This window comes from Bos indicus x Bos taurus, chromosome 9, assembly GCF_003369695.1.
Source record: "Bos indicus x Bos taurus breed Angus x Brahman F1 hybrid chromosome 9, Bos_hybrid_MaternalHap_v2.0, whole genome shotgun sequence".
In the NCBI taxonomy this organism is placed as follows: Eukaryota; Metazoa; Chordata; class Mammalia; order Artiodactyla; family Bovidae; genus Bos; species Bos indicus x Bos taurus.
In genome coordinates this window covers 95,053,425-95,068,372 of record NC_040084.1, presented here as the reverse complement: position 1 = coordinate 95,068,372, position 14,948 = coordinate 95,053,425, and the positions used below count along the sequence as shown (strand labels likewise).

The 14,948-nt window shown below is 42.8% G+C and overlaps 1 protein-coding gene across 1 annotated transcript; it reads right to left on the bottom strand.

The window, feature by feature from the left end:
• Positions 1 to 798: 798 nt before the first annotated feature.
• On the bottom strand, positions 799 to 14,916 carry GTF2H5 (general transcription factor IIH subunit 5). Its single transcript, XM_027551943.1, has 3 exons — positions 14,825 to 14,916; positions 13,918 to 14,000; positions 799 to 1,512 (listed from the first exon to the last, which is right to left on the bottom strand). The coding sequence occupies exons 2-3, from the start codon at positions 13,950 to 13,952 to the stop codon at positions 1,332 to 1,334; spliced, it is 216 nt and encodes a 71-aa protein (XP_027407744.1). The 5' UTR covers positions 13,953 to 14,000; positions 14,825 to 14,916; the 3' UTR covers positions 799 to 1,331.
• Between the last annotated feature and the right edge of the window lie 32 nt (positions 14,917 to 14,948).

Genomic DNA, 14,948 nt, shown 5'->3' with positions numbered 1-14,948 from the left:
CTCATCAGAACTGTTTGCACGGTTATGTGAAAATCAAAATTGGGTGGTTTGAGTTATATGGGTGGGAATCATGATAAATATGCCAATGGAAGTTTCTAGGTTTAGGAATGCATGTGCAAGTGATGTTGGTACACAGATGCTGTGAATACGCACACCATAGGGAGGCAGGTGAAGTGGGGTTCGAGAAGATTCCACCTAACATCCTGAAAGTTCTCTTTTCTTTTGGAAAACTCCTGCTATCTGAACCCATCCTGCTAACACCATCTTCAGGAAGGGAAGCAAAGCCTCCAAAAGGGTCCTTGTTTCTGCCTGCATCAACCACAGAACTAGATGCAACAAAACTTAATCTCGTCATGCCGCCTCCACCAAGACTGACTTTGATTCTGTCTGTTCTTACCTTTCTTTTTGAGATAAGTTTAAACAGGGATTGTCATAGGGAATAAGTCCCAAGTAAAACTGACTTCTTAATAAAAGAACACTTGCCTTAATAAGAAAATGTGACAAAGTCTAAATAAGGAATGATGAAAGCTGCAAAGCAGCACACACCTTTTCCATTTGGTTGTTTCTAATCCTTGGTGCTTTTAAAAACTGAATTTTTGGGTAATGTTACATGGTTCTCTTCCATATCTTCTTCACCAATAGAGCTGGCTGGTATGCAGATATTATTTGTAAAGCACAAATATTACCAAAGTTCCCACCCTGGCATATTGATCTAGTTGAAACAAAACAAACGATACCTTCTCTATCAAACCCCCATTACTAATAGGAACAAGAAAAATAAGTATCTAGACTATTAGATTGAGGATTTAAAAGCATATTTCATTCTATTTTTAATGGAATAAATTGGCATGAAAAGGTAGGAAAACCAATTACATTTATGGTTTTAAAGTGAAAGTGAAGTCGCTCAGTCATGCCCAACTCTTTGCGACCCCATGGATAGTAGCCTGCACCAAGCTCCTCCACCCATGGGATTTTCAAGGCAAGAGTACTGGAGTGGGTTGCCATTGCCTTCTCCAGGGAATCTTCCCAACCCAGGGATCAAACCCAGGTCTCTCACATTATGGTTTAATAAAGGTAAATAAAAGCCAAATTATACCCAACAGCTAAATTTTTTTAATTCTAGGGTATATATACTGGGGGCGGGGGGTGGGGGTGGGAATAGCACAAGAAAGTCAGTTCAGGGCTTTTTTATGAACGAATGATACCCCTGTCTTTCCCATGAAAAGCTTCTAAGCAATTCTGTAAACCAAACCGGTCACATAAGACATAGGATGGTGGCAGACTCTCACACTTGTTACTTTTAATTCCCAAGGGGTCAGTAGCTAATATTTTCACTTCTGGGTAAGAGAAAAGGCATTCTGGTCCATTAATTCGCCTACTCGCTCCTGGAGGACATTAACCAACTCTGCTATCACAAAGACATGGGTGTCATCAATGTCCTGAATGATGAACTTCTTCCCGAGGGCGTTTGACTCGTCCAAGTACAGCAGAAACTGCTTCATGGCAGGGTCACTGTCGAGATAAAACACGTGATGAGACAAGTACAGCAGCAACTGCTTCGCGGCAGGGTCACTGTCGAGATAGAACATGTGACAAGGCGACACCTTGCTGTCTAGGTGTGCCAGCGACCTGAACAATGAAGACTGAGCACAGACTGTTTGAGGACAATTTCAAAAGTTGTCAAGTGTTCCCCACCCCTCCCCTCTCTTCTCTGCCCCAAGGGCTGACGATTCACAGATGCAGCTTCATTGAGAACAGTTGGTGGAAGTTTAGAAGAGGCCGAAGATGAGATTTTAAATAATAATCTGTCAGCGACAAGTGTAAAAGTAAAGCAACAGTCACAACTCTGTAGTTAACAGGGACCCAAAGCACGGCCCTGTTGACTGATTTTAAAAATGTCAAAGACAATGTCTGGCTGATAATTATTCAACTATTTTTCTCTTCTTTAATTCTGAACCTCGTTAAGTCTGAACTATCACTTAGAATCTTTAAAGGAAATTCTAACCAAATATTTTTGAACATACTGAGCTCAAAAAAAGAGCTAAATTCAACTCTATTTGTGATTTTTAGCTTGGAATAAACAGGATAGTCTTAAGGCAAAGAGATAAAATTTTTTGGATTTATAGAAATGCTTTTTATAAAAACCTGAATCACAACAAAGGACATAATATACAATAATGTGTTTAGCAAAAGATGAATATAAAATTATGTCCGGTTATATACAGGTTTTTTTTTAATTCTTAGAGAAAGCATAATCTCACACAATCTTTCGTTTTTTTTTGAGGGATGTCAACATCAATTGCAAAAATACCTATTTAATTCAAAGAGGTCAGTGTAATTTAGTAAAAACTGTATACATCTTATTGCTTTTAAGTACAAGCATAGGTATATGTCGGAGAAGGTGATGGCACCCCACTCCAGTACTCTTGCCTGGAAAATCCCATGGACGGAGGAGCCTGGTAGGCTGCAGTCCAGGGGGTTGCCAAGAGTCGGACACGACTGAGCGACTTCCCTTTCACTTTTCACTTTCATGCATTGGAGAAGGAAATGGCAACCCATTCCAGTGTTCCTCCCTGGAGAATCCCAGGGACAGGGGAGCCTGGTGGGCTGCCATCTATGGGGTCGCACAGAGTTGGACACAACTGAATTGACTTAGCAGCAGCATAGGTATATGTGAAGCTAATAGGTAATGGATTTCAATTACTAAATGAGTATGGTGCATGGCATATTAACTATGAATAAAGTCAACTCTTCCTGAAAAAACGGCTGTCTTAATTACTTTCAACAACTTACCTTCCAAATAATTTTATTAACAATTTACTATGCTCTAAAATTATGTGAATAAATAAGCAGGCCTGCCCATGTCAGAAACAACACAGATTTTAAATTTAGCTCCTAGTCTGTTTGTTACCTTAGGTTCAGAATACCAAGGTTATATTTACCCACTTAAGTTTGGCAAAATTCAGTTAAGTTCTATAGTTGCTGTATCAGAATGACCATACTAATGTGGGGTACTGATTTGCTCAGAAGTAGCAAATATGCTATTTTAAGTTTTATTCCCTCATTCAGTGAAAACTTACTGAATACCCAACATGTGTCCAGTGCTATTGTGGTCCGGGGGATCCAGCAGTGAAGCAAACAATAATTCAGAACCCTTTCTATTGCGGAGCTTACAGTCTAGTGGTAACACTATGACAAACGCACAAAAACCAAGGAATCGGAGTGAGAAATGGCAGTGACGACAGTGACGTGATCTTGGAAGTTTAAGAAGGGGCCTCAGGGAAGGCCTTACTGAGCAGGTGGTATCTGAACAAACGTCAGAAGGAGGCAGGGAGCGAACCATGGGGTGACGCGATGCAGAGCTGCCCAGGCAGAGCCAACAGCAAGGCCACAGAGCTGGAGGGGGCAGCCGGGGGTTGGGGGGGAGCAGCACCAGATGAGGTCAGAGCTTTATCCTGATTTAACTTACAAACTGACCTGACTTTTAAATGTTAAGGATCATACTGACTGCAGGGCTGAGAAAAGACTGGTGGACGGTGGAGGCAAGGCTGGAAGGAGGGAGACTCAGAAGGTGACCGCGGTAATCCAGACAAGACACAACAATCTGGACCTCGGTGGTAAAAACGAGCTTGGGCAGTGGCTGACTGCTAGACACATGCCGAATGTAAAGCCAACATAACCTGCTGAGACTGGACTCGAACTTTGAGAGGAATTAAGGAGATGCCAAGACTTTTGGCCTGAGATAATAGAGAGATGAAGCAGTCTTGCACTGAGATGAGGAGGAACACGGAAGGACAAGTAAGCAGGTAAGATCAGGAGTCCAGTTTCAGGCATGTTACCTTTGAGATGTCGCCCGCGTGAAGCGGTTGAGCAGGAAGCCAGATATACAATTCTGCATTTCAGCAGTGAAGTCAAGAACAAGGACTCAGTCAGTCAGCAGTGTCTAGATGGCATTTAGAGCCGTGACCAAGGAGGGAGCAGAGCTAGAGAGGACAGTCCAGGCACCAAGCCCTGGACAGCCCAACCCCAAAAGGTTAGGAAGGAAAGGAGGAACCAGCAAAACAGACTATAACGTGACCACTGAGGTCGGAAGAAAATCTGAAGCGTATTTACAAGTTACGTTAACAAAGGATATCCAGGAAGACGCAGAGATCAACCGGGTCAAACGCTGTTAACAGGAATAGCGAGATAAGGACTGAAAACTGACCACACAAGAGCAGTTTCAAGACGATGAGGACACAGCAAAGAATCTGACTGGAGTGGTTTCTAGACTGAGAGGAAAGAAATCAGAGAAAGGTGAACAGAGATGTATCTTCTGAGAAATTCTGCTACAAAGAGCAGGAAAATCAAGCGGGAGTTGGAGAAGAAGGATATCACTCACAGCGTCACGGCAGGAAGAGTGTATGGGCCCAGGTCCATGTGATAAAAGACTCGCGGATGTTCTGACTGCTTCCATTTTCTCAATTAAACAAGAAACAAATTGACCAGCTGAGGTGAGGACAGGGGTGGTTTTTGCCATAAGAGAAGGTGAAATACCACATTCCATTCATTCCAAGATTTGAATTATCTCCCAAACTGGGATGGGACTCGATTTAATGGTATGTGTTTTTTCTTAAGAGGGACATAACATACTGCTAAATTTTAAAACTGGTGGACTCTTAATTTGATGAAATACAACAGCTTGACTGGGAAACTGGGAGAACAAATGAAAACTTAGGAACTTGCAGGCTACATTTATTTAAGTCGTGAGTTTAGTAACAGTCATGAATTTAAAGTGAGACCGATCAGTATGCTCTCCAGCCATCTAGAGCTGTGGAAGTAAAGGTTCACAACAGCGGGAGGGCTAGACTGAACCGGACCTGGTGAATGTGACTGGGAGAGGGCCAAGGGAGTTGAGGGTCTTTAAGAGGACGAGTACACTGATGGAAGCGAGGGTGTGGGGACCGTGCAGGACAGGGAAGAGCTGGGGGGATCTGCAGGTCTGGGAGAATCAAAGGAGCCACCAGGGAGGTCCCAAGGAACTGTGTTAGCTGCTTAGTCATGTCTGACTCTTTGCAACCCCATACACTGAAGCCCACCAGGTTCCTCTGTTCATGGGATTCTCCAGGCAAGAACACTGGAGTGGGCTACCATTTCCTTCTCCAAAAGAAACTATTAACTCTAAACTAGGGTATTAGAGGGCATGAACTGGAAAGAGGAGGTGGTGGTCAGAGGTGGGTGCCTGAAACAGAGATTTTGACAAGACCACAATACTGGTAGGTGTGACAATGCAAATGAATGGCGACAGCAGGGCAAGGAAAGCTCATTGGAAAAGGAGGTCAAAAAGCTGAGAGGTCATCAGGGGACTGAAAGGACTACACACATGAAATCACTTAAGAATCTATGGAGTGCTCCTGAAGAGTGACAGGTCGCCTTCGAAGAAAAACCTTCAAGCAAAGACTGGGGTGTTTGTAGATGATTACAAGAGAGAATTACTGGGTGGGTTCATCAGATTGGGAACCGGGGGTTTTCCTGGACAGGGTGGAGGATTTCTGGAAGTGGCAATAATAAAGAAGGCAGTCAGTCAGTTCAGTCACTCAGTTGTGTCCGACTTTTTGCAACCCCATGAACCGCAGCCCGCCAGGCCTCCCTATCCGTCACCAACTCCCAGAGTCCACCCAAACCCATGTCCATCAAGTCGGTGATGCCATCCAACCATCTCATCCTCTGCCGTCCCCTTCTCCTCCTACCCTCAATCTTTCCCAACATCAGGGTCTTTTCAAATGAGTCAGCTCTTCGCATCAGGTGGCCAAAGTACCAGAGTTTCAGCTTCAACATCAGTCCTCCCAAAGAACACCCAGGGCTCATCTCCTTCAGAATGGACTGGTTGTATCTCCTTGCAGTCCAAGGGACTCTCAAGAGTCTTCTCCAACACCACAGTTCAAAAGCATCAATTCTTCGGCACTCAGCCTTCTTCACAGTCCAACTCTCACATCCATACATGACCACTGGAAAAACCATAGCCTTGACTAGACATGCCGGGAGCCAGCACGGGAGTTTCCACCCATGACAAAGGTCATGCAGAGAGGCCTGATATGCAAAGGCGAGTCAGGACTCAAGGGGCCCTCCCTGGACCTGCCTGAGCATCTACCCCAAAACCAGAATCTGTTTTACTATTTTACAACTTTCACCAACTCCTCTGACATTAACGAGGGGCTATCCCCTACCACTTTTTCTCTGAAGGAAATCAACTTAGAGCTCTAGCTAATTAGCCTCCTGGGCATAATAGGAGTGTTTAAATCCAAACCCCTCAGATGGCTCTCTAACTTGCCTGACAGGTTTACCCGGACTCCTACAGCTACGCATACGTCTCCCAACTTCGATAGGCATGGGAGGCTTAAGATATTCAAATAGTATATTCAAATAGTATAGAGCCTCTCAGGGAGTTAGAAATTGTCATAATAGAACTAGTAGAAGATTTCCTTGTTGAGCCAATGCTTGCTGCCAAGTTTCCACATCCCCTGTATTGTATCCTTGGAAGTGTATTAATTAATATAGTTGGTATGTAGAAAAAATAAGTAGTGGCCTTGGTGCTAACAACTTTAGACCCTTAAGGTAATAAATTCTTTCCTTGTTGTAAACCCACTGCACCTCTGCCCTATAGGAATGCAACTTTATCTAATACCTTCGGAGGATGGCGCCAAACTTTAAAATAATTACTCTTAGAGAAAGTAAGTCTTATGGTTGACAAACCTTTATCAGAGTCATAAAATGTTAACAGGCCTTCTGGCCAGAAGATGATGTAAACCACCTAAGCCATTTGTATACAATAAGTTTGCAGAAAAGAAAGCCTGGTCTCGATAAGGATCAAGGACTGCTGACTTTGCATGATTTCACACCCCCTATTATCCTCTATGCACAACTTAAGGTACATAAGCTCCCTTTGAAAATAAAGCTACGGGCCTTGCTCAAAGCTTGGTCTCCCCGTGTGGTTCTTTCTTGTTTCCTTCTCTTTCCTTTTCCTTTTCAGGCTGATCCCCTGGAGTGCAGGGGCTCTCTGAGTTCACTTTCCTGCCTAGGCTTATAAGACCCACTAGAGAAGGTGCCTAAGGTGGGGCACCTTCAGTGATTCGAGAGGGTGCCTGCGGCCTACATGAACAGAGCAAGTCCCGTGCTGGGGCTTTATTGGCTTTCTGCGTAAACCAAGGAATATCAGCCTCTTTTCTCGCCTCTATTTTCTTAACTGCAAAATTCTTTCCTTATCTCTTTCTCTATTTCTATCCTTTTCGCCAACGCCGTCATCCTGAGGGAATCCCTGGATCCAACCGGGGCTGGACCCCGGTAAGACGGACCTTTGTTGGCAAAGTAATGTCTCTGCTTTTTAATATGCTGTCTAGGCTGGTCATAACTTTTCTTCCAAGGAGTAAGCATCTTTTAATTTCAGGGCTGCAATCACCATCTGCAGTGATTTTGGAGCCCAGAAAAATACAGTCAGCCACTGTTTCCCCATCTATTTGCCATGAAGTGATGGGACCGGATGCCATGATCTTAGTTTTCTGAATGTTGAGCTTTAAGCCAACCTTTTCACTCTCTTCTTTCACTTTCATCAAGAGGCTCTTTAGTTCTTCTTCACTTTCTGCCATAAGGGTGGTGTCATCTGCATATCTGAGGTTATTGATATTTCTCCCACCAATCTTGATTCCAGCTTGTGCTTCATCCAGCCCACCATTTCTCATGATGTACTCTGCATATAAGTTAAATAAGCAGGGTGTCAAATATACAGCCTTGATGTACTCCTTTTCCTATTTGGAACCAGTCTGTTGTTCCATGTCCAGTTCTAACTGTTGCTTCCTGACCTGCATACAGGTTTCTCAAGAGGCAGGTCATGTGGTCTGGTATGCCCATCTTTCAGAATTTTCCACAGTTTATTGTGATCCACACAGTCAAAGAAGATAGATACCCATCCTATTTCTTGGCCCAAAGGTACAAGATATATTAGAGAAAAAAGGTCAACAGAGTGGGCTCAGGGGAAAGCTAGGTTTTATTATAACAACAACAAAAAGGGGAATTGGGGGAGAAGAAAGATGGAAAGTTGAGAGAAGAAGCTGGGATCCAGGGGGTTCCTGCTTTCACTAGGTTCTAGAGGCCAAAGTGGAAAGGATGGGCTAGGGGTGAGGGGGAGGTAGAATTTAAGTGCCGATGAACAGAGCCATAAGGTAGTGAATGTAAAATGAATGAGGATGACCTGGAAATCTGTGGCGTTTTGGGTGACTGAGGGCCTAGGAATGAGAGTCTCAAGGCTGATAATAACATGAAAGAGAAGAGTGAAAAAGTTGGCTTAAAACTCAACATTCAGACAACTAAGATCACGGCATCTGGTCCCATCACTGCCCATGCAGGATGGGAGAAACAACAGGGTCTTCTATAAATACAAAGAGAGGCAATGTGATGGTCACAGATTTAATCAGATACTGAGGATGTTAAATTTACACCTGCAGTAACTCCCTAATTTTGGCAGTTACACAGAATAAAAATTTAAGTAAGAAATTTTTGTAAAGCAACACCACCCTGAATTGAGAAATCTCACTGAAGTAGACAATCATACCAATCATCCAATCATCTTACCAATCATACCCAGGCTGTGAAATATTAAAAAAAAAAAAAAAAAAGAGTTTAAAGAATAATTCTAGAAAGAATCTGGCAGTAACGAAGCAGCTGAACAGGGTTCTTTCAGATTTTACAGAAATGAAAATGGGAAGGCCCACAGGACGGGGAAACCAAAGCTTCAGCTTCTCTACAACTTCTGTCTTCCTGCTCACACTCTTTGAAATCTCAGCTACTGTCTCAATTGCTCCAAGCCTATACACGTAAATGGGGGTTTGGGGGTGGGGAGAGGTGGAGAAAGGAAGGAGGGCAGTTTAAGGGGAGACAGAAACCACCCCTTGGCCTCAGCGCTCTGCACCCAGGCTGCTCCCTCACGTCCCTGCGAGGAGGGACATGCCTGTCTCTCTCTTGGTGACTCTGGTGCCCACTTCACCCCCACGGCCTTTCCTGTCCTGAACTGCCTTAGACCCCACAGGAATCTTAGTATCTCCTACAAAAAGCACACATTCAGAGGCTTCTTAAAAAGATACACTTTAGGTGGCAAGCCATACAATAGTTTTTTGTTAACCCTTTAAAATAAACTGTGGGTCTAATTGGAACAATGAGGAGAACTAAGGACGTTATAAATACTGCTGTCCGAATTGATACGTTGTCTTGTTACTGAGTGCAGTGCATTCACAGAAGACACACAATTGACTAGCTACTGGGATTAGAGACAGCAAGGGTGAAGTGGTTCTGAAGACTTTCATCTCCAGAAATTTTACAAATAAAATACATCTGCATACTTTCCATTGAATAAAAGTTGAACAAACTGAAACCAAGAAGTGCCAGGGACTCACATCTGTGTTTTTAACCAGTAGGTCAGTGTTTTCAAAATTTCTGCCATTTGCAGACTACCCTTGCCATTTTAGCCATCTCCTACTACACGTGCATTACGTATTACTAAGTCTTGTTTTTTTTTAATTGCCTTTAAGTCAAATTAACGTTTCAGCTTAACTTCACCTAGTACAAAATCACCAGTCATCCTGTTTTATTTTTTTCTGATGAATTAATATGGTCATAGAGAAAGTAATTTTGTGTATAACTAAATCACTCTGCAGTAAACCTCAAATTAACATTGTAAATCAACTGTACTCCAATTAAAAGAAAAAAAAAGCCAAACAGGAGGCCTATTGTGCAACCCTTTTCTGTACTGAAACTTGAATTCAATCTATCGAGACCCACTCTAGTTCACTGTCGTGGCATACAAGCTCCAAAGGAACACTAATCGTCTGGAATTTAAAGTGAAACTATACCCCTTGACTCAATTTTATTACCAAAATTCCTTCAATAAACAAATATTTACTAAGTAGCGCTCTCTCTCTATATATCTCAGGCATTGTTCTGGGTGCCCAAGAAACTTCGGTGAATGTAATGTGGCCTTGCTAAGAATACAAAGCAAAGGCTCACAAAAGATACTATAAATACTGTGAAAGAATAGGACAGTGGTTAGACTGGCTTGGCCTTAGTTCTGATGTGCTTTTCAAATAGAATGCAGGTTTGGAAGCCAAAAGTGTAAGGACAAGACTGGTCTAATACTACCTATTTCTCCAGATTCTTTGCTCTCGTGCTGTGAACTGGTTGGAACTTGCACCTGTACTACAAATCTTCCTTGCTGAAGCCCTTGCCAAACCAACTGTGATTAAGTATCACACCAGAGGTCTGCTCGAGCACCTGGAATCGGACGCAGACATGTGCTGAGCATATGTGGCTTGCTTCAGTAACTGCTGTGGTTGGCTCCACTAGGGAAACTCTTGGTGTGAGGCTGGCAGTCAATGACAAGAGGTGGATCCCAAAAAACAGGAAGTTTCCACCAACCTCATTTTGACAAAAAAATATGAAAATCTTTAGACTCTGGTATTGATAAGCGTTGGGAAGAAAGAATCTTATTATATTCATGTACTTTTCAATTTTTCAATTCACTGACAGTTGGGACTAAATGGCCAACGTTATACACTGTTTATTTTTTTAATGGAGATCTGTACTCCAATTCACCTAAATGCTTCATACCATCTATGAATATTATGAGATGATAAACAGAAGTATACAGCTGCTGTTGTATTATCAACAGTCTTCCCTTTGGCATCAAGTATAGACATGAGGGGACTGAAGGACTCGTTCAGGTACCACCATCCCCACAGGTGCACCTACTCATGAAGGAGGGCCACTGGCCCTGGCCATGCCCTTTACGACTCTATTATCGCTTAGATCTGGAGCCTTCTTGAAAGATCTCAATCTTTGGGAAGACAGCTGCCCTTGTGAAAAATTGTTCAGGCTACACTTCAGATTTCACCATGAAGGGAAAAATTAAGTTTTGCAAGGATAGTTGTTATTGCCTAGTCATTAAGTTGTGTCTGACTCTTGTGACCCCATGAACTATGGACTGCCAGGCTCCTCTGTCCACGGAATTTTTCAGGCAAGAACATTGGAGTGGGTTGCCATTTTCTACTCCAGATCTTCCTGACCCAGGGATCAAACTCGGCCGGGTCTGCTGGGTTTCCTGCACTGGCAGGCAGGTTCTTTACCACTGAGCCACCAGGGAAGCCCCTGCTAGGATAGCATCCCTCTGAAAAATAAAATCTAATCTTGGGGCAAGACAATTCTCCACTGCAAAACTGATTACCAAACTTCAGCTGATTAAGTGCACTGTGTTAAAATCCTTTTGTATGCACAGTTCTGACTTAGGAGATTTGGGGTGAGGTCTGAAAATTTTCATTTCTAACAAGCTCCAGATGGTGCTGGTGCTGCTCATCTGGGCAATACATGGAAAAACAAGGTGGCAGAAGGCCACTAGTGCCCAGGGACAATTTCGAGGCTGGTCACAAGCAAACCAGTGGGAGCTTGCCCCGTCAGGAAAAAGTACCTCAGTTCCTCTTACAAACTTGCGCTCTCTGTTCTTAGGGCTAAAACTGAAAGCCTACCACCAAAACTTTAATGAGTCACCCAAAGTTTTGCTCTTTAAAATGCTTCCCAGCTATCACTAAAAAATATATACGCATGTGTGTAATACAATTCAAACCATCATTCCAAAAGGACTATTTTGGAAACAAACTAAATTATTCCCAGGTTATTCTTGAATAGGTAAGAATGACAAAAAATGGATATGGGATGGGATTAGGGAGCGTAGCAAGGACAGAAAGACTATGTGATAAAAGAGCCATCACACATCATGAGGGAAGGAAATAAATGTTGGACAATTATTCAGCTATCGACCAAAAAAAAAAAAAAAAAGACAGCTAATTTAATTTGCCCCTCCTCTCAATAAATTCCAGATGAATGAAATACGAAATATTAATTAAAAGAAAAATATGAAGACCCTAGGAGAGAGGTAAATACCAATCAAATCCAGAAGGAAGATTAAATTTGGAAGAATTGGAAAAAATAAAAGGGAAAAACAGCTGACAATGTGTGTGTGGATCCTCTGTGTTAAAAAAAATAACATTAAAAGACCAACCAGAAAAATGTTTTTATTAGCTATGACAAAGTAATAAGAAAAATAAAAAACAAGTAGCTCAGAAGTGTTTTCCAAAAGACAACCACGAAGTATGCTTGGAATTCTGGGATCTAGATCCATCCCTTGGCTTTCCCAAGTGAACGTTTCCCTCATTTCTAGCATTTACTTCCATCACCAAACATTCTAGTCTCTCACGTTAAAATAGTGAGAGTAACAAGCAGCAGAGTATCTTAACCAATCCTTCCTCTGTGACCAACCCATTTCTCTATCCCTTTGCTTCCCAGGTGGCTCAGATGGTAAAGAATCTGCCTGCAATGCGGGAGAACTGGGTTCCATCCCAGGGTCAGGAAGAGCCCCTGGCAAAGGAAATGGCAACCCACTCCAGTATTCTTGCCTGGGAAATCCCATGGAGGGGGAGCCTGGGGTGCTGCAGTCCATGGGGTTGCAGAGTCAGACACAACTGAGCGACTTCACTTGTTCATTATTAAGACAAACAGTCTCACTTCCTTTCCTCCCTTCCCCTTTCTGAAGTATCTATCCCACCTTTCCACTAAATTATTGGAGCTCTGATTAAAAAAAAAAAGAAAAAAATCAATGACCTCCAGTGTCTTCATCTTACTCAACCTCTCACCACCACTTAACACAGCCTACTTGCTTTCGTGAAACGTTCCCTTAGGTTCCCTTCCACTTCACTGGCTGTTTTCTTAATTATCTTTGGGGTCTCCACTCAAGCTAAATCTGCACTATCCATAAAGCAGCCCACTAGTCACACATCACTACTGAGCACTTGAAATATGGCTAGCCTGTGACTAGCTATAAGAGTACAGAAGACAGTGGATTTTGAAGCTCTACTATGGAAATGGGCTACAGTCTATGGGGTCGCACAGAGTCGGACACGACTGATGCAACCTAGCAGCAGCAGCATGGAAAAAGACTTAATACAATCCTGAAGTGTTAGTATGAACTTTGAGGATTTTGTACCTGATGAAATACTTCAGCTATACTGAGTTAAATAAATTGCACTTGTTTCATTTTACTTTTCAGTGTGGCTACTAGAAACTTTAAGACTAAATATGGGGCTCATGTTGTATTTCTACTGGATGGTGCTGCTTGAAATGTCAGAATATCCGAGGGTTTGGTCTTGCTCCTCCCTGAACGCTGCCACCACAGAAACAGTATCATCATCCATATGATGGCTCACATTAGAGGTAAAGAAATGTAGACAGTAGTATTTTCAGACAATCAGGGCAGGATTCCCAGATGAAACAGAATTATTTGGTGGGGCTTAAAAAAAAAAAAGTGGAGACTGAGCAAGACTGGTCCAGCAGTTCAGATTTTCAAACTGGGGATAATTGAGCCCTACTTTAGCTCTAAGGAGCTAACTGCCCACAGCTTTTAGTTTCGCCTTTGGAATGTGTGCCTATTTTAAGAAACCTCCAACTGGCTCTCCTGTTTTTTTCTCTTTTTTAAAGACCAAAGTTTGTGTGACTTTGGCAGGCCCTAAAATTCTAGTTAATCACCGATGACTTGAAAATACAATCACTGTTCCCCTAAAGAGGGTTAATTTAACATATATGCTGCCTGCCACTGACCACAATTTGTTGGAAATAACGCCAATTACATCAATTCAACAGAGATGCTGAAAACTGGCACTAGGAAGAAACTTAGCAACAAAATTTGTCCCACTAGTTACTAAGCAAGAAAAATGAAGTTGAGAAAGCTGAAAGACTTGATTCATTCAGATCTTAAGAACAAAACAAAATGGATTTTGGAAACAGTACACATGCAAATCAAGACTCAATGTGCGGATTTAAAACTTAATAAGTATCAAAACTACTAACCATTCTATAAGCACTCCTTTCAAGACGTTGACCATCTTTTCCCAGTCAGAAGGTGCTGATGACCCTAAAAATGCTAACAAAGCCTAAGGTGACAAAATAGAAAAGCATTAACTTCAATATCCTTCGGTGATTTACTTCTGAACAGAGGCAAAATATTAAATGCCAAGACTAAACATATAAGTCTATGAAAACATAGAGCTAACATTAGGAAAACATCCAGATATTCTGATCTTTTAACAAAATTCAAACGAGTCTATTTGGGATAGTAACAATGCACAAATCTTATTTGCAAACAAACCTACCCCCAGTCAATCCTAATGAAAGCGTAATGGGGCCTAACTCCACAGCAATGTGGCCAATCCAGGTTTAGAACAAGTACATTATTCAAAATATTTCTTTTTCCCACCTAGAAGTATAATAAAAAGTAAAATTCTCGGAGACAGGAGTCACAGAATGGTAGCTTCGCAAGGGGCCTTAAAAATTATATGGGGGCTCCGACCATCTCGTTTTACAGATGAGATGGAGCAAAAAGATTTAAGTCGCAGCTACCAGCAGAAAAAGAACAATCCAAGTCTCCAGATCTTGTGTTATATTGCCAAATAAAATATGTACCCCAATGACGTGCGCTCGAAGGTAAGGAACCCATTCACCGCACGCCAAATTAACTCTTATTAAACTTCCACACTTGGGCGCTGGGCAATGCCCCCCTGCAAAAGAAATTCACAGTTCAACTGCCGCGGGGCAGCCGCCCGGCCTCGTCAGAAAGAGACAGGACAGAACCCTGTATCCCCGCAACCTGAAAGACAGGTTTCTGGGACTCTTCCCTCTCCTCCTTTTTTCTTGGAAACCCACAGAGCTTCCACGCACCCCAGACTCCCCTATGGCTCCGAGGGCCGACGCCACGCACCTTTCCACCCACGGATCCCGCAGCGCCTAGACACCGACTACCGAATTCGCATGCGCCTCCTACGTCATAGCGACCGCGACGGCCTCGTGGGTGGGGCGCGCCGGCGAGGAGGAGGGACGTGGGC

Coding starts and splice junctions, on each gene's coding strand:
- GTF2H5 (XM_027551943.1), bottom strand. CDS start 13,952: ATGGTCAACGTCTTGAAAGGAGTGCTTATAGAATG. Junction 1,513..13,917: donor AAAGGAGTGCTTATAGAATG/GTTAGTAGTTTT, acceptor TTATCTCGACAG/TGACCCTGCCATGAAGCAGT.